Source organism: Falco biarmicus, chromosome 2, assembly GCF_023638135.1.
Source record: "Falco biarmicus isolate bFalBia1 chromosome 2, bFalBia1.pri, whole genome shotgun sequence".
Lineage (NCBI taxonomy): Eukaryota > Metazoa > Chordata > Aves > Falconiformes > Falconidae > Falco > Falco biarmicus.
This window is the reverse complement of record NC_079289.1, coordinates 8,747,982-8,765,542: the sequence shown is the minus strand read 5'-3', so window position 1 is coordinate 8,765,542 and position 17,561 is coordinate 8,747,982. Positions and strand designations below refer to the sequence as shown.

General features: G+C 43.9%; 2 protein-coding genes across 4 annotated transcripts in view; one reads left to right on the top strand and one right to left on the bottom strand.

The window, feature by feature from the left end:
* The window catches only part of PRCP (prolylcarboxypeptidase), a 34,441-nt gene extending 26,713 nt beyond the window's left edge, over positions 1-7,728 (bottom strand). The window contains exon 1 of one of the 2 annotated variants that reach the window (XM_056327436.1): positions 7,469-7,728. In XM_056327436.1, coding sequence (XP_056183411.1) covers positions 7,469-7,591 — 123 coding nt within the window. In that variant the 5' untranslated portion in view covers positions 7,592-7,728. The remainder of the gene's footprint in view (positions 1-7,468) is intronic. The other variant, XM_056327435.1, reaches the window with a different exon arrangement.
* A 288-nt stretch (positions 7,729-8,016) lies between these two features.
* On the top strand, positions 8,017-17,561 carry DDIAS (DNA damage induced apoptosis suppressor). 2 transcript variants are annotated; one of them, XM_056327434.1, is made up of 7 exons: positions 8,017-8,355; positions 8,803-8,887; positions 9,473-9,512; positions 10,435-10,563; positions 11,572-11,733; positions 12,873-12,990; positions 14,758-17,561. In XM_056327434.1, exons 4-7 carry the CDS (start codon positions 10,451-10,453, stop codon positions 17,311-17,313), a joined length of 2,949 nt encoding a protein of 982 aa, XP_056183409.1. In that variant the 5' UTR covers positions 8,017-8,355; positions 8,803-8,887; positions 9,473-9,512; positions 10,435-10,450; the 3' UTR covers positions 17,314-17,561. The 2 variants fall into 2 exon arrangements, with proteins under 2 accessions (XP_056183409.1, XP_056183408.1); XM_056327433.1 differs by lacking the exon at positions 8,803-8,887 and having other exon boundaries at positions 8,019-8,355.

The following is a 17,561-nucleotide window of genomic DNA, read 5'->3' as shown; positions in this document are numbered from 1 at the left end:
AGCAGAATAAATTAACTAGGAATGGAAGGAGACGCGCCACCAAGGGTGTCCATATCAGCAGTCCGAGGGAGAAGCTAGCACACAGTATCAGAGCTCCCTGCATACTCACATCCCATGCAGGCAGGCCTTTTAGCATACCCTCTCCTCTTCAGGAAAGACACACACTTCTCTGATCTTACTCTACAAACACCTTTCCCAGCTAATCTTCATCTCTCTTTAAGCCTGACATGAGGGTAAGCTCATATGTAAACTTTGTATCTTGGCTATAGAAGGGTATAATGGAAAAAGGTGTTATGTCAATTTAAAGATAGAAACAACAGTCCAAAAAGATCAGGTTTTTTTCTTTACTCACTGTATGTTTTTAGAGAACTGCAGCCACACCACAACACAACTGAATGATGCTTGGCAGTGGCACTATAACAGCGCTGAGTATCAGAAAATACTCCATCCATGCTAGGGCTCAGCTAAAGCTTAGGAGACAGTAACTAAAAAGTTAAAATAAGAAAAGATAATTATCCCCTTACACCACAGGTAAGGACAACAGCCTCTGCTGACTGTGCTTAAAAGAAATGCAACTCCTACTGTTCTGTCCATATTTTATTCTCTGAATTCACATGCCTGGAAAACAAAGAAATGAACCATTTTGCAAGTATATGAAGACGACTGAGTACAGCCTAATTTTCCCCATTAAGTTTCATACAGGTTTCATTGCTTTAGATATAAAAGCTAAATATTCCAGAATCTCTAGTGTCACACCGACTTTGCGTAACGTTACAAATTATCTGCACAGTCTACAAGTTCTTATGCTGTTGGCTGATCTTGATTTCTTCGAAGGCAGATGAAGAAATCAATACAAAACACATTAGCATCAAATCCCATGTTGAACTTCATTTTCCTCATCTCCCCATCCAGCTATCATGTCATCCCCCCCCCCCCCCAAAAAAAAAGAAAAAAGGGCAAGAAATTCAGATCCAAGACCGATTCAACAGCTAGAAGCTCATGGGCAATTGGTACATGTCAAAATAACTTAAATGAAGTTAACAGGATTTATCTCATGCATGTCTGGCTTGTAAACAGCTTGTTACTTCAGCCATATGCAGTTTTGTTTATTGTTTAGTCCTTCAGACTTTCTTTAATCAAGCCAGTCTATCAGAAATCTTTCAGTGGCCTACTACAGCTTTTAATGATTAAAGCTAGTGAGATAAAGAAATGCCTGTTTTCAGACAGAGCAGTGATCATTGATGCTTTTTGTAGTCTCTAGTATTAACTACTCACTTGAAGGAAAAAGCTGCAAGTTGCGAGGAAATTAAGTGTTTCCTGCTTAATTTGAGAAGCTGATGTCTGTATTGTGACCCACAGATAAGTAGTGCATAAAAATAAAAATTCACTGACAAGCTTTAAACAAGTACTTCCCTGGTTTCCTGCCTGCTGAATAAGAGCTATTGTTTCTGTGTATAGACCTGGTTTATAGCTTACAGCTCCTGTTTTAAATCACACTATGAAATCACAGAGTAAGAGCTGCCAAGTACTCCTGTACTACTTGATGAGTAAAACATATATTCCAAGTAATTCACCTCAGAGACAAACATCAGCATCACTTCTTCTCTAACTACTGGCATAACTTTTAATTGGTACCAAGGGGCTCTGCAAAAAGCCTTTGTTTTTTCCCTTCACCAGAAGTTAAAAGTACTATTGTATTACAGTGCCGGGCATGAAAAACAAACCCATCTTCACCATTCCCAGCATCTGTTACTATTCCAACACACCAACCTGAGTCACAATAGGATGCTGAAAAAGCTGCTAACCAGAATTAAAAGTGATCTCAATCCATCTTAATATCCTTATAAGTGAGTTTAAGTCCATATTGAAAACACTGAGAGAGCTTATACATAACTGTTATATATACATTTTTAGTGATACTCATTTACGTTCAACAGTGAAAGTTTCAAATGGTGAAAAATGCTCAAATGAATTAAAAATATCTTGTTCTGTAATTGTAAACTTCCTTCTTGTGAGAACAATAGATGTAACATTTGTTTAAAAGCAAGTTTTGATTAACTTGATACATTAAGACAGCATTGTCATCAAAAAGGTGATTCAGTCTCTCCACTGTGCTTTCCTTTACTCTACACATTCATGTACTGACATGACTGAAGTCAAACTGGTTTTTGATGTAGTACTGATTTTCAGTTACAGCAAGAAAATTCTGGGATTCACTGGCTTCCTCTAGATTGGCCCTTCCTGTAAAACAGAAAGAACCATATCTAAAAAAAAATAATCTATCTTTACACCTTCTTTGCAATCCCTCTCAAAAAACTCTTTTCTGGCTTGAAATCTACATTCTATTATGCACACTTTCAATGAAGGCTTTCATTTTCTATGCCTAAGAACTTCAATCTGTAACACAAAATAGGGTATTAAAGACACCCGGTACAGCCAGAGAAGATCAAACCGTATTACTTTTTAAACTTCGTTACTTTGAAGCTTCAGCATAGCTTCCTTTAATGTAGACACAGTATGAAGTGCAGATGGGTAAAAAACTGGCCGGATGGCCGAGTCCAGAGAGTGATGGTGAACGGAGAGAAATCCAGTTTGCAGCCAGTCGCCAGTGGGGTCCCCCAGGGCTCAGTACTGGGGCCAGTTCTGTTCAGTATCTTCATCGATGACCTGGACGAGGGGCTGGAGCACACCCGCAGTGGGTTTGCAGAGGACACGAGCTGGGGGCAGTGTGACCTGCTGGGGGGCAGGGGGCTCTGCAGGGGGTCTGGGCAGGCCGGGCCGAGGGGCCGAGGCCAGTTGTATGAGGCCCAACAGGGCTGAGTGCCGGGCCCTGCCCGTGGGTCACACCAGCCCCCCACAGCGCTGCGGGCTGGGGGCAGGGGGCTGGGAACTGCCCGGCGGGGAAGGGCCTGGGGGGGCTGGTCGGCAGCCGGCTGGGCATGAGCCCCCAGTGTGCCCAGGTGGCCACGGCGGCCAGCAGCGCCCTGGCCGGTGTCAGCAGCAGCGTGGCCAGCAGGGCCAGGCAGTGCCCGTCCCCCTGTGCCGGGCCCTGGTGCGGCCGCCCCTCGAGCCCTGGGCTCAGCGTTGGGCCCCTCACCCCCAGACAGACCCGGAGGGGCTGGAGCGTGTCCAGAGCCGGGCAGGGGCTGGGGAAGGGGCTGCGGCACAGCTCGGGGGGGGGCAGCTGATGGAACTGGGGGCGTTTAACCCAGAGAAAAGGAGGCTCAGGGGGGACCTTATCGCTCTCTACAGCTGCCTGGCAGGAGGCTGTGGCCAGGTGGGGGTCGGTCTCTTCTCCCAGTGACAAGCGATAGGACAGGAGGAAACAGCCTCAAGCTGTGCCAGGGGAGGTTTAAATTGGAGATTAGGAAAAAATTCTTTCACCAAAAGAGTTGTCAAGCATTGGAACAGGCTGCCCAGGGAAGTGGTTGAGCCCCCATCCCTGGAGGTATTTAAAAGCTGTGTAGATGTGGTGCTTAGGGACATGGTTCAGTGGTGGGCTTGGCAGTGTTAAATTTACCAGTTTTACCTTAAAAAAGACCTGCTGATCTTGAAGGTCTTGTCCAACCTAAATGTTTCTACATGACTTAGAGCAAAGTCTTGCATATGAATTTACTAAGCTATGAAATACTGACACACCTATGAAATCTAGGAAGTTAAATGCAATCAGAACCCATCTTCTGGAAACTGTAACAACACTGGCATGTATTAGTTCAAAAGAATCTGATGGAAGGATTCTTTAACTCAGTAACTTAAAGTACAAACTAACTTTTGTTCAGCATCATTGGATCCACCAGCACATTAAGTCTCACACAGCCATCAGTTATCAAATTGAATTAGAAGATACCACATACATTCTCTTTTCCAAGACAACAGTTTATCACCAAGTATCCTTCAAATATTAGGAAATTTAAGGCATCCCCTCAGCAGTACTGCACTTAATGCACCACAAGTTCTCAGGCTACATTTTTTGTAATGCTGGTATGTGTGTTGAAGACAGGAAAGCAGAGGTGCAAGACAAGGCTTCCCAAAGCTCAGAAAAGCTGCCTGACTCCAGGCCCTCCCCGCTATACTACAAGATTATTTCTACTTGGGCAGAGAAGTAAGATGGCTCTTAAATGCCCAAAGTCCTTCCAATGGATTTGAATTGTGGTCATGGACACAGCTACCTACAAAGAAGCTATTCAGATAGTGGTGGTCTTCCTGCAGCCCTATTCATCCTACACATCATTCTCTGTCAAGTTCAGTTTTGGAGGGATTAATTTACACAAATCACAAACATCCTTTTAGCAAGCAAGCTACCAAAGCAGAAGTGAGAATAATCTTGCATACAAAAGTCATGCTAGTATATCAGAAGAGTTGAAAAGGAGACCAGCTTCCCCAATACAGATAAAATTTACTGATATAAAGATGTGGGTGATGGCAGTTTCTCCTTCAAGGGCCATCTGCTAATCTGTGCCAGCATGAGGTACCCTTATACCAGGGTAATTTCATTTACACTGGAGGAGTAGAGGGCTGAGAGGGATCAGTTACTTTTGAAGGGGAAAGGAGGAAAAAATGAAATAAATCACACCCCAAAGCTAAAATAGGAGTTAAGGACACACAGAGGCCAGTATGGAAGCTAAGATCCTAGTCACGCTCACACAGGCATTGCACGACTTATTTCTCAGCAATCTAAACTCCAGCCCTGTCACAGGGATGTCTGGTAAACAGGAGGAAGTTCAATGTAAACGAGCATTGAGCTGAACTCTGACCCTGTTACTTCTCCATTTTTTATGAAAGCAGTCTTACATATCCTTGCAATATCATAGTAAAGGCTGACACTAAGCCCTCAAGCAACACTACAGGTTTATAGGCCCTCGTGCCAAGAGGCTCCATTTAGACATTGTGATTGCACAGGAAAATTCTCAGCCTCTGAAATTCAGTTCTCCAACGTGCAACATTAAAGTTACCTCTTGAACACTGTAAGCAATTCATTAAGCACAGAATTTATGCAAGGAATCTATTTAGCCTTTTCAAAGTCTTCTTTTGTGGAAGTATTAAATATTTAAAGACTGTTTTTGAAGATATTTATAATATAAACAGATAAGATATTTTTTCTTTGTGGCAACATAATATTTTGCCATATTATAAAATATTTTTTGTATTGTATGGGTTTATGTAAAATTGTTTCAACTTATGATGAAAACCAAAGGGAGAAACAATAATTAAACCAGGAACTTTAGCTAAGTAAGACTCAGCAGCCTGAACTGAAGCAGATGATCCATGCCATAAGCAACTATAATGTAATTAAACTTCAACAGTCCTGAGAGGTGGCAAAGTATCACCGCCCTTATTTAATATGTAATCATTGTATTTATGTTCCACTACAGAATCATAATATAATTTCAAGTTCCCAGACAACACAGACAAGCCCAGACAAGGGCTTAAGAGTTTGCCTATCAGTTCTGGATGCTATGCTACTTGATAAAAAGCAGTCTTACGCCTTCCATGTGATTAGACCTCTCATGCTAACCCTGTGCCTTTCAAGTGCCAGGCAGCAGCATTCAGATCTTTAATGAATACAAAAAATAAACGAATACACACACATCTCCTACCACATTCAATAATAGTCGTAAGTCTTTGGACAGGGAAAGCAAGGATTTTCAAGGTCTGTGAACAGGACTCCTCTTTCCCGCAGCAGCCACTCAGCCAACATGATTTTGCTTAAAGTATGAGGGGAAGAGAATGCAGAAGACTGAAGGGAGCGAGATGTGTCAATGTTACAACAGGATGTTACTGCAACTCTCCCCTTCCTTCTTGCAACATCTGCCTACCTCCACAAATCCACAGATCTCAGGTACACAGCAGCTCTGCTGTTTTGCTGGCAGCTGGAGGGTACACAGGTTGTCTCTATGATAGCTGAGATTAACTAGTTAATATCACAGCCCAGAGAGGGGATGAGGACAGAGGTGTAACAGCGCAGTGACAAAAGGTGGTTCAGACCACAGCACAGAATTAGTATCACTGATACTATGATAGCAATGTGTAACAACTGATGAGCCAGAACAATTAGGTGACACACTTAAGAGTTACAACACTACCGCAGGATTGATATCCCGGTCAACACTGACCACACATTGCTGAAGGTTTCTGCAATGTGTTACCAAAATAAGGTTTAGGGCTATTAAAAGAGTTAATGGAGGGACCCAAATCTCCAATCACTACCCGAGTGATTGAAAAGCATTACCCAAAGATGCTTTCAAGACACAGGAATTCCATAATTTATGCAGGGAGACCACTGGAAGAGGAGCACTCCCAAACCACCAACACTGTTTGCAGAAAAATATAATCTCAGTGCACGGGTTTCTCACTAAAATTGTTCCCAACCCATCTCTTACACCTCTAATGACACAAATCTTGACTTTAAAATTATTCCTTAGCTATTCAGGATAATCTTGCAAGGGTTATCTGTCATCTTCATGTCTGTTCTCTCTAAAAGCATAATCTTCCCATTTTGCTCGTTCCATTGTAAATTCACCTACAAATTTGAAACAGGAAATGTTCAATCCACATATCATCCAAGACACCTGTGAATTAAAGAGCTGCTCCTTCCCCACTCCCTGTGTGGACAAGGGCATGAAATTCAGATGCAGGCTACAAGCCTGATTCTAATCAAACCAAAGGAATACTAGTAAAGCTTCCTCTCCCCTTATTACACCTCCCAGCAAGAGGTACCATTACCTCCCCCAGCACAGGTGAAGATGCAGACGCTCCCTGACACCTACAAAGGAACTGTTCACTGTTTTTGTGAACATATTGCAGCCAATATTGCTGAGGTCTCTGTTCTGCCCACGGGCTATGGATTTTGCCAACAAGTTGCACGGGGAATTGTTGGAGCAGTCAGGAAAACGAAGCCCAGGATAGCAACAGAAATCTATTCCATATTTAAAACAAAGTCACAGAACCGCTATTTGCAAATACCTTCAGGGTACAGCTGAGTCCCCTCGCGGCCAACATGCTGTGCAGTCTGGTTTCGAACAGATTTTAGTACTAGAATATGGTGTATAGGTGTGACTGAGCAGGCTGCTTGTTACCTTACATAGCCGCAGTAGTCAATAATACTCAAATAAGCGGAATATTCAAGACTTGGAACATTTTACCGAAGAGACCGAGCATCGGAACACCCGTAAATCTACAAAAGCATACAGGCTGCAGCTGAATAAGGCTTATCACAGGAAAAAAGCTCCATGAAGCCCCACGGAAGCTCCCTGCCCGAGCCAGGCTCGGGCCCCCGGCCCCCCAGAGCCGGCCGCGCTGCGGGCACGCTGCCTAGTGCCAGCCCCCGCGCCGGCGGGGCCCCCGGGCGGGCTTCCCCTCGCCCCGGCTGGCAGCAGTAGCCCCCTGCCCAGCACCGCCCGGAGGGGAGCACCCCCCTCAAACGGCTCGGCGGGCGGGAGCGCTGCCCCCGGCCGCGGCGGGCTCCTACCTGCTGCGTGAGGTAGCGTGTGAGGTAGGGAGCGACTGGCGGCGCGGCGCCCCGGCGGCAGGGAGAGACGGGCAGGGCGCCGGGCGCCCGGAGGAGCAGGAGAACCAGGAGGAGCCGCAGCATGGCCAAAAGGAACGGAGTCCACCCGCCGCCCCGCCGCTTTATAGCGTCCCCGCGCCCCCGGCCCGGGGGCTGCCCCGAGCCGGCCCCGCGGGGAGCGGCGGGCGGCGGGACCCAGCGGCGGGGGCGGTGCCGCGCCTGCGCACTACCGCACGGCCGCCGGGCGACTCATTCCACCGGGGCGGGGCTACCCGCAGGCGTGGAGGGGGCGGGCATTAAGCAGTGGGGCTTTGCGATTGGCTGTGGAGGGGAGGGTAGCTCGCGCACGCTTCCGCGGTTGGCTGCGGCGACTCTGGATACGGGTTTGGGGCGCGCGGCGTCTTGTAAAGCGACAGCGACTGGCTACTTGAAGCACGTGATCCGCCCCTCTCGCGTCTACGCTCCGCAGGAGGGGAGCGTGAGAACGAGGCTGGCATCCTCGCTTTGTTATTGGGCAAGTGGGGCGGGCCTGCCTCCGGGCCGCGTCACGATTGGCGGAGCGCCGTCTCGTCCCCGCCCCCGGCAGCGGCCCTCAGCGTCACGCACTGTCTCCTCAGGGCCAGAGCCGTGCCGGGCGGCTCTTCCCCGGGGCCGGTGCTGAGGCGATGGCGGCACGGCCCCCGTAACCACCCTGCGGCGTTGCCCTCCCGTGCTGGCCTGAGGGCACCGAGGGGCGGCGGCGCTGCTGCCAGCTGCCTCTTCCCGTGCCTGGGGGACAGCGCTTCAGCGCGGTCCCTGGGGCCAGCAGGCAGAAGCTCGAGTTGGTGGCGGACAACGGCGCTGCAACGGTAAGAATGATCGTAATTAGGTAACTGAAGCGTTTTCTGGGTGTTGAGTAAAGCTTGAAGCGGCCGGGACGAGTGAGGGGGGCGGGGGTGAAACGGGGCAGCTCATACCGGCCCTCAGCCGCCCTGTGCGGTGCCCGCGGCCGGTGCGCGGCGTGGGCCTGCGGGGGCGGCGGGGGGGTTAAGGGGCTCAGATTGCAGCGTGAGAGCTCTTAATAACTCTTCTTGGGTGAAGTTTGGGGGGATTGCTAATAAAATCGGGTTTAAGGCGCTGAGCTCCCGCGAGAGGGCAGCAGGCACCGACAGAAATCTGGGTGAGGCTGCGGGGCTGCTGCAAGGCGGCGCTCCTGGGGGGGGGGCTGTGTGATCGCAGAGGTTTGGGTTGTTAATTAGAAAAATAAAGTAAAACAGATCTACTTGTACAGCATTTTTTTTTCAACTTGTGCCCAGATAACGAGTAGTGTGTTTCTACCAAGGAGAAACAGAGGTGTAGATCTTCAGCCTGCTCTAAAGCAAGCTCTTCCCCAAACCTGTGGTAATACATACATGCTATGCTTTATTTCCCAAGGGAATACTTGGAAGTGTTCGCTGTGTTTTCTGGGGTTTGAGGTTTCTTCAAATGTCTTTAAAAAGTGTAACTAACAGTCTGAGTTGAAAACCAACTGGAATGTGAAGCACGTGCCGGTTTCTCCAAGTCCACCTTCTTGGGCAATAACAAAATCAGGCTTAATTTTATTACTTCTGTATATTAGTATGTTTTCCATGTACTTTTTAATGATATCTTGTACTGTAACTAAAAAAAAATAGTTGTTTTGGCACAAATTGAAGGCATGCAGCATTTAATATATTCGGTCTAATGAGTGTCAATAAGTGTTTTGAAAGGATAATTATTTACTTATTTATTTTTTCATTTTGGTTAGCTCCCCAGTAAAGCTTTTACATTTTCCTGCCTCTGGTTTCCTGGCCTTTCTGCCATAGTGAATACTGGGATATCTGGGTGGGTTTTTTCTGGTGGTTTGTTTTTTGTTGGTTTTTTTTTTTAACACTTAACTACTCAGAGTAGTAAGTTTAGTTACTCACATGTTTCTAGTACTCATGTTATGGATCTTGTTTTTACCAGAATGCTGAGAGCAGTGCACCTAAGGTCAACCAGATAACCTGTAAGTTGAAGGGGTTTTTTTGGTAGCAAAATATGAACAAAACATTATTGTTGAATGTTTTTTAACATGTAAAAGCCATACTTGAGTCTCCTTTAGGTCTTTGGCCTTTTGCCTCCCCAAGGGTCTTCTGAGATGAAGATGTGAAATTCACTTCCTATTCTGAGTTTATTCTGCAGCATACATTGAAAAGAGATGTATATTTAGCTATTACTGTGATGAAAGTGCTTTTGCAAAGAAGGATTTATAACGTGTCCTTTAATTCAGCTGTAGAGAACATTTGTTATTTAAGTTGGAAATCTATTATTTTAGGTATTTTAGGGTATTTTTTTCTACATGTTTCTAGCATCTGCTGAGAAAAAAGTTAACTTTCTAAAATAGGGGAAGTTTCCCAAAACCTGATGTTTTGGACAGTATAGTGATAAGAAAGGCAAGAGAATATAGTTGCTATTGCGAGCCCTTTTGAGATTTTCTGGGCATCCTGTCCTTTCAAAGTCATTGGTATTGAAGGCTTTTGCAGAATTACACATGTAAAATCATTTCAGTTTTTAACGCCATGTTGTGACATCATTCTAAGTTAAGGACAAAAATCAAAACCTCATTTGCTGCAGTACTGTGTTTTAAGGATATTTCTAATAAAGACTCCCTAAATACAAGTGGGAATGTGCATGATTTATCTGCAGTGGTGTGCAGATATCACGAGCACTTCCTTATTACATATCTTCGTCTTTTTTTCTTTTTAAAGAGTTAATTAAGGGTAATAATGGATGGGATGTTGCCACAGTTGGGCTACCATTTTCAAACAGAGATCATCGTTTCCAGAGGGCTGCCTTTCAAAATGTTTAAACAACCCAACTAAAAGCAGTTAATGTTAACGTCTCATGAAATGAGAACTCTTTGAACCATTTTGACTTACTTGTTTCAGGTGATGCTGTGAACACATGAATAGTGTGAGAGGACTCCTGGCTGCCTCTGTAATTTCTGTCTACAACTCCAGCTTCATCTATCCTGCCTGTCAAAACTGCTTTTCTAGGCTGATACTGAATTCCAGGAGGTATGCCCTGTTTTGGGGATCATTAATTGTAGCTCTCAGAGGCCTTGGGAGTCTCCGTTAGCTGAACACAAGTTAAAACAAGTTAGTGAAAATCTGGCCATTGTAGAAATAAGTGCTAATTTCAGATATTTATATTACTTATCACTATTTAGATCTCTTTATATTCCAGTAGCAGCTTGGAGGTCATCATGGATCAAGAGTTCTGTTTCGTTCCGTGCCATGCAATGTTGAAGGGCAGTTTAGGACAATAAATGATTTGTGTAATAGCTTCCAAGTGTATCCCTTGCAGTCTGTCCAGTTCTTCAGTGCTGTTTCTAAAGTGAAAAGCATTGACTGAAAGGCCATCCAAATAGAATCTTTTATTTTCTCCATTTTTTCTCATTCTGTATGTGAAATGCATCAGGTAGTCTTGTATGATTCTTCCACTTACTGTGTGTCCAGAAACACGTGGGCTTTCCTTTTTAATCCCACTGTTAGGTGAAATCTGTGACACAGAAGAACAGTAAATCAATGAATGTCAGCACTAAACAGAAGGAGCTGACTTTGTAAAGCAAGAATATCTGTTGCTTCAAATGCTGAAGTAGAAGATAACAGTGCTGTTTCCTGATGATTTTTTAAATTTAGGTATTATACTAAAGCTGCAGGAAACAAAATCCCAAACCAGAATGAAACGTGAAAAATGGGGGTGTAGGGAATTCAAAATTACTCCCCAACAGGCCAGTCAAAGCCCACTGTCGCTCTCCAACTTCACAACAGGCTAGCATTTAATAAGTCAGTAAAAGAAGCCAGAGGGATTCTGTCATGATACAGACACCTTGCTGAGTCTGTGGTAAGATTAATGCCTCAAGGAATAAAGAACAAGAAAGAACCTTATAGTTGGAATGGAATGGAATATTTGATATGTTATTGTAATAATACTTACAGCTGCAGATAAGTTCTTACCTCAGCAGTGATTAACAGAAGTTTGCATATACAATCTTTTTTTATCCTTTTACTGTCTTTTGTCAGGTTTCACTGTGTAAAATGTGGCTGCACAGGTGAAGCTAAAGATGCAAGCTACAGGTATAGATTGTCCCTAAAGATTGCTGACACTAATGATTTGTTTGACATTACTGTGTTTGGAAGTTGCTTAGATCCATTCTTTGGGGTCACCGCAAAAACTCTACAAAGGTAAGGAATGGATTCTTTCTAACTATTTAACTGTTGCTTTTTCTTCAGCCTAAAAAAAAGTGAGATGATTGGGAAGAAGCTGCCAAAGTGCTCCCTTCCAGCATTTCCTTGGTACCCATTACCTTGAGAAAATGCTGAAGTTTGGTTTCTTCCTGGAATCTTGAAATTTTAAGATTAATTACTTCTATGTAGTAGAAGAGATCCTTCACTTGTCCATTTGAGGCAGCTACTACCTGCTAAGTGAGCTTCACAGTGTGGTTGGTTGGGTGTCTTTGTTGTATTCTTCCTCCTTTAAGATGATTGAATTTCCTTTATCTAATGTCAGATTAGTAAGTTAGCTTTTCCAGAGATTTAGACATATTTTTTCCTCAAGATTTAGAAGAAGACTCTTAAGCAAAAGCTGGAGCCTTTGCATTGTTTGGGTTTTTTTTAACGGTTTGCTTTTTTAAAAAACTTGCACCTTATGACTTTTCATCAATATGATCAGATTTTCCTTTAGAAAGGAGGGATTTCTAAGAAAGCCTGTTGGTCCTCAGAGCCTGACTACCCACACTGTAAGCTTCAGACTTTCTTATATGTGAAACTGCTAGGATGGGATATTCAGATACATCCACTTCTTTCTCTATTCTGTTATTTTCCAATACCTTGTGTTGTCACTGGGTCAAAGATGAACACTTTTAAAATCCCGTATTAGCAGTATTAATAACACACTTCATGGCAGGCATTCTACGCTGGACTGCATACTACTGTCCACTGTGACAGAGTTATTTGCATGTCTTAATATGGATACCGCTGTCGCTGTAAAGGTGCGGGCAGAAAGGATATGTAAGCAATAGCACCATATTGACAGCATTATATAGTCATCATGTTGATACAAAAACGACAGCCATGCATGGAACTGAAAGTTGTGTGTATATTAACCTTGTTCAGAGCGATTGTTTTGTTTACTTCTGTTTCACTAACGAATGAAGTGAACTAAACAATTGAATTTGTAGGTTCATGGTTTCCTGTTTTCATTTTACGTTTAGTTTAAGCTACCACAATATCTTCTCTTTAGCATGTGTCCTACCTGTATGACAGCTAAAAAGCTATGTAAGGCTTCCTCTGTTGGTCCAATGCTTCTATATGTTTTCCTCAAGGTATATTCAAGACTTCCATCAGCTGTCAGGAGAAACAAACACAGATGCATCTCCAGGAGCGTTAGTTCAAGCAGTGGAAACTTGTTTCATTGGAAAAAGGTTTATATTTGGAGTGAAGGTAATTTCTAATGCACATTACTCTCTTATAATGAGTTTTTTCATTAGCTTGTAGCCAGCTGGGGGCATAGACTGAGTTATCAAAGCATCAGGTACAGTATCTTTTGGGAATTTGAGAAAATTTAGGGCTAGGACATGGGAAGGATTCTGCTCCTCTTGCCCCAGACACCTGTGTTATTTTAAATGAGTCACATCCAAAAGTCATCTTGAGTGGCAGTAGTCAGCTTGACAGCTTGTCAGGGCTGCTTTTCAGAGAGCTTGAGCAGTGCCAGCTCTTGTGCATATCAGTAACAGCTTGGAGTCTGTTAAAAAACCATGTACAGTTCAAGCAAGAAACAGACTGTCTCTTCAAGCACTGCCCTACCTTGCCTATGCTGCATAGTCTCCTGGTGCCTGAAATGTCAGGAGAAACACATCTCCTTGCAGCATTTTGATATTTCTGGATTTAAGAGCATGTTTAAAAATGTTGATACAGTACAGCTGTTTAGCATATGCATCTGCAGCTCTTTTATGTGTTTAACAGACTTTGGAATATTAGTTCTTAGTAATATTTCCATAGAAACAGCCTTCTGAGTTCTCTTCACCTGGCGCTTGTGTGAGTCAATCATGTCATGAAGTCTGTGAACTAAATCCTACCTGGCAGGTGGTTTTCCTCTCCCACGGGCACCATGAGGTTTGTGTCTGAGCTCAGGTTTTCCTGATGCACAGCATCTTAAGTAATGAAAATTAGAGGACTTCATGCATTAACTTTACTGAGCTGGAACCATTCACCAGGTCTCCAGGTCTGATACCTTTACAAATACAAGTAATCTTACATATCAGCAGCCTTGTGGCTGTTCCTGCACGCACAAGGACTGAACACACATTCGAAGAGCATTTGTTCAGCCTTCGGCTGCAGCTATGCTTACGGTTGCACTCTCTCACTTAAAACTCAGAATCAACATAGGTTTTAAGACCTACATAGAAGGGTATTGTCCTTGGCTCACAGCCTTCAACCTCAGCCTTTGCATAGGCTCAGGGAGTAGGAGGGTAGTTGAATTTCAAGATGGCTGTGTTCGCTTTTTGGCCTCTCTGGCATTGCCACACCTTGAGGGGGAGGTGAAGAAGGTTTTTATCCACTTCTCAAAACATTAGATAATTCCCTCTGCTTTTAATGTCATTTTTTTTATCTCTAACTTGAGGGAAGCAGGTTTTATAAAGAATTTGAGCTGAAGCTTCTTTGAAACACTACTCTCCAAATAAATCTGAGAAGATAAAGGTTGTAGCTTATTTCTCTCTCACAGAGGTAGGGCATAGAAAATATGCTGGCTTGATAACTGAGCTGCCAAGTCAGGTAGATACCTGGTACCAGAGTGCTTTCCTTCAAGTACTGCCCAGTTCCTCCTAGATAAAAGCATTGGCCTTAGGCAACTAGCCAATTGCACAGAATTGCACTGGAGGAAGCCCGGAAGCACCCAGTGCCCTAAAGAGAGGATTTTCTGTGAAGTCCTTTCTTGGAATTCTTGGTTGTTTTTCCAGCTCCAGAACTCTGCATAATTGCAACAAGCAAAGAACCTCTCACTGTGATGCCCTTTGTAGCCCTTGCCAGTGCTTATTTCCCAGGGAGTACTGCTTTGTGACAGACTGTTTTGTATTCTCTTCCCTGCAGATCCCACCAAAAAGTGAGAACTAAATTTAAGCCTGACTTAAAAGACATGTGTTAATTTTTTTTCCTATTACAAAACAAAGCATTGTACTAAGTTGTTGTTTTTTTTCTTTTTCCCCCCAGCATTGTGCAAGGGAAGATGGAGGGCATTCTGCTGCCAGCAGCATCTTGCAAAACCGTTCCAGGATTAATAGAAGTACAAAAAACCTTACAGCTTGCCAGATCTTCTTGCCAAATGCTGCTGTTACTGGCTTTACTGTTATCACCTACTTCCATCGGCTCCTGCAGTCGGCAAAATTCAAGAACTGTAATAACAGCTCATATTTACCTGATGCATCATCGGCTCCAATAGATGAACCTGTCAGTGAGCTCAGCAACTTGTCTAGCCTGAGCAGAAGCTCCTGTTTTGTTCAGTCTAGTGGCAGAGAAAGTTTTTTAGGGTTCTGGCAGCAGTCCTTCAGCCTGAATTCATCTGTTGCTTGGGTAACAGTGGAAGACTTTCCCACTCTAGAAGTGGGAAAGCTAGTGAGCGAACAGCATGAACAAGAGGGGAGACCTGTCTCTGCAGAATCGTGCAGCGTAAGTCTCAACAGTCAAACTCTTTGGGATTCACAGTTTTGCAGGTCTTTTGTGAAGGAAGGGGATAAAGAGGAGGATAATGAATTGAGTTCACAGCCTAGTCGGACTGACAGTACCTCTGCAACTGATAAATTAGAGAGAGCATGTTCTTCAAAGGCTGAGTGTTCACATGGGAACAGTTCCAGGTTGTTACAACATCCCTTGGAACTTGGGGTAAAAAGCATTTACCCAAAGGCTAATAGCAGAAATTATTCTTACCCAGAAAAATCCCACAACTCCCTTTTTTACAAGAGAGATGTCTCAGCTTCTAATCACATAAATGTCACTGAAGTGTCTCAGATGGACTCTATGCTTTGGGATGAGTTCCCATTCTCAGAAAGCCTAAATGAATTTTTAGACAAAATAGAAGATGGTAAGAGTTTTGCAACATCACCCAGCCTTGATGCAGGCAAACATGCCCTTCTTGAAAGTCACAAGTTGGGGGTAAATCATAGCAAATCATATCCTAGGCAAACCCTAGTAGCTGGTGATTTGCATGAAGCAAGTATCTCAGGGAGGTTCTTGCCACCAGCAGAGAATGATAGTTGGGAGAACATATTGTTTGCTTGTCTTCAGTCAAATGCAAATCCTCCGAGTGATGAAGTGTCACAATGTGAGTCTTCCTCTAAAGTTTTATCTTCAGCTGACAAGGAATGTGGAGCATCTTGCTTTATACCTAACCCTCATCTACCTGTTCTGTCGCAGCCCTTGCCAGTTACATCAGAGCTTTCTGTTTCTGAGAGCAAATATGTGCAATCCAGGGATGCAAATACTGGCATTTCAAAGTCAGCTTGGTCTTTTATTAGTCTGCAGTGTACTGCTGAACATGGAGAAACCTCCTCTTTAAAAAGGAGCAAGGCGGCTACCTGCGTGCATTCTGCACATGATAGCTGTTCAGCTGGTTGTGAAAATAAAGAAAATTATTCTTCTGCGCCAAGCCAAAGAACAGATCTTACATTCTCAGGGGGATGGGACTGTGATCCAGCAACTCCCAACAATACGAGAAGGATGTATGAAAGAGAATTAAAACCATTGACAGAACTGCCAGAAAATACCTTCAAAAGTGTTAATAGGAGAGAGATGCTGTGGAACAGGATCTTCCCTGAAGGCAGCTACAATGCTTCTGCTGATCTCTTTGATGCAAGTGCAAAAGAGGTAGCAAAACCTGTGGAATTCTTAAATAAATCATGTAATTCTTTAATACAAGAAGATATTTTGACAGAAAAGGTCGCAGCTCCTGAATGGGTGCTTTATCCTGGAGTTGTTCCCTGTAACAGTTCAAACCTGAGCTCATCCCTGCACCGGTCCTCTCCTGCTTTTAGTAAGCACAGTACACCAGTAACTTACTCCTTCTGTGATTCAGAATGCAATTCGGTCAGCTCTCAAGACTTTGTTCCTTATTCACAATCAACTCCTGTAACAAAACATTTCCCAAAACTGTGGCCTCTTGGGGAAAGAAGCTCTTTTACGACTATCTTCACCCCTAAAAATCCCACCAAAATTCATTCCAAGCGATCCAGGTCCTCCTTTCAAAACACTCTGTTGCAGCAGCTTACTGGCAGGTTAGTGAAACATCCAAGGCTGAGTAACGGGGAAGATGAAGAAAGTACTAGCTCTGTTTCACAGCAGTTCCGCAACAGCCAGCCACCTGGCAGCTCTGAGGAGTGGATCCCTCCATCTGCAAAGAAAAGGTGGAAAGCAACTACATCTTTAAACTTAGAAGCTGTTAGCTGGACTGCTGACTTGCAAGCGACCTGTGAGCACAGCGGCAGCAACCAGACTTCTGAAAGCAAAGGGAATAGTGAAAATGATGCATGCTTCCAGAATGAGAGATTAAACCCTGGGGACACAGCCAGGATTCTGACAACTCCTGTATCTGCAGGTGTCACCAAGGCCTTGTTTTTAAACAATGCAGTCCTGGGAACTTGTTCCCCTTCGGAAGGCAAGAATCCCCTCTCCTGGGCAAATTATTCAGGAGGTATATTGGAAGGGGCAACTGGCTGGTCTCCTGAGTTGTTCTTCCAAGCGCAGACTCCTTTTTCCAATAAGCCAAAATACTAAACAAAGGTATTTCTGTGCTGTGTTTTTTTAATTATTTTTAAGACTTTTGGGAAGGAGCCAGTAGAAGAAAAGAGCTATTTAACAATTAAATTGTTTATAGACCTGTTGGCGTATGCCTTCCTCAGATGAGCTATGTTTATTTGCAGATCTTTGTACCACACCAACGGGGGAAAACAGAATTTGCAGTTACTGTATTTTATTGTAAATTAACTCTGGAACGTGCAATAAAGACTTTTACAGAAGTGGGA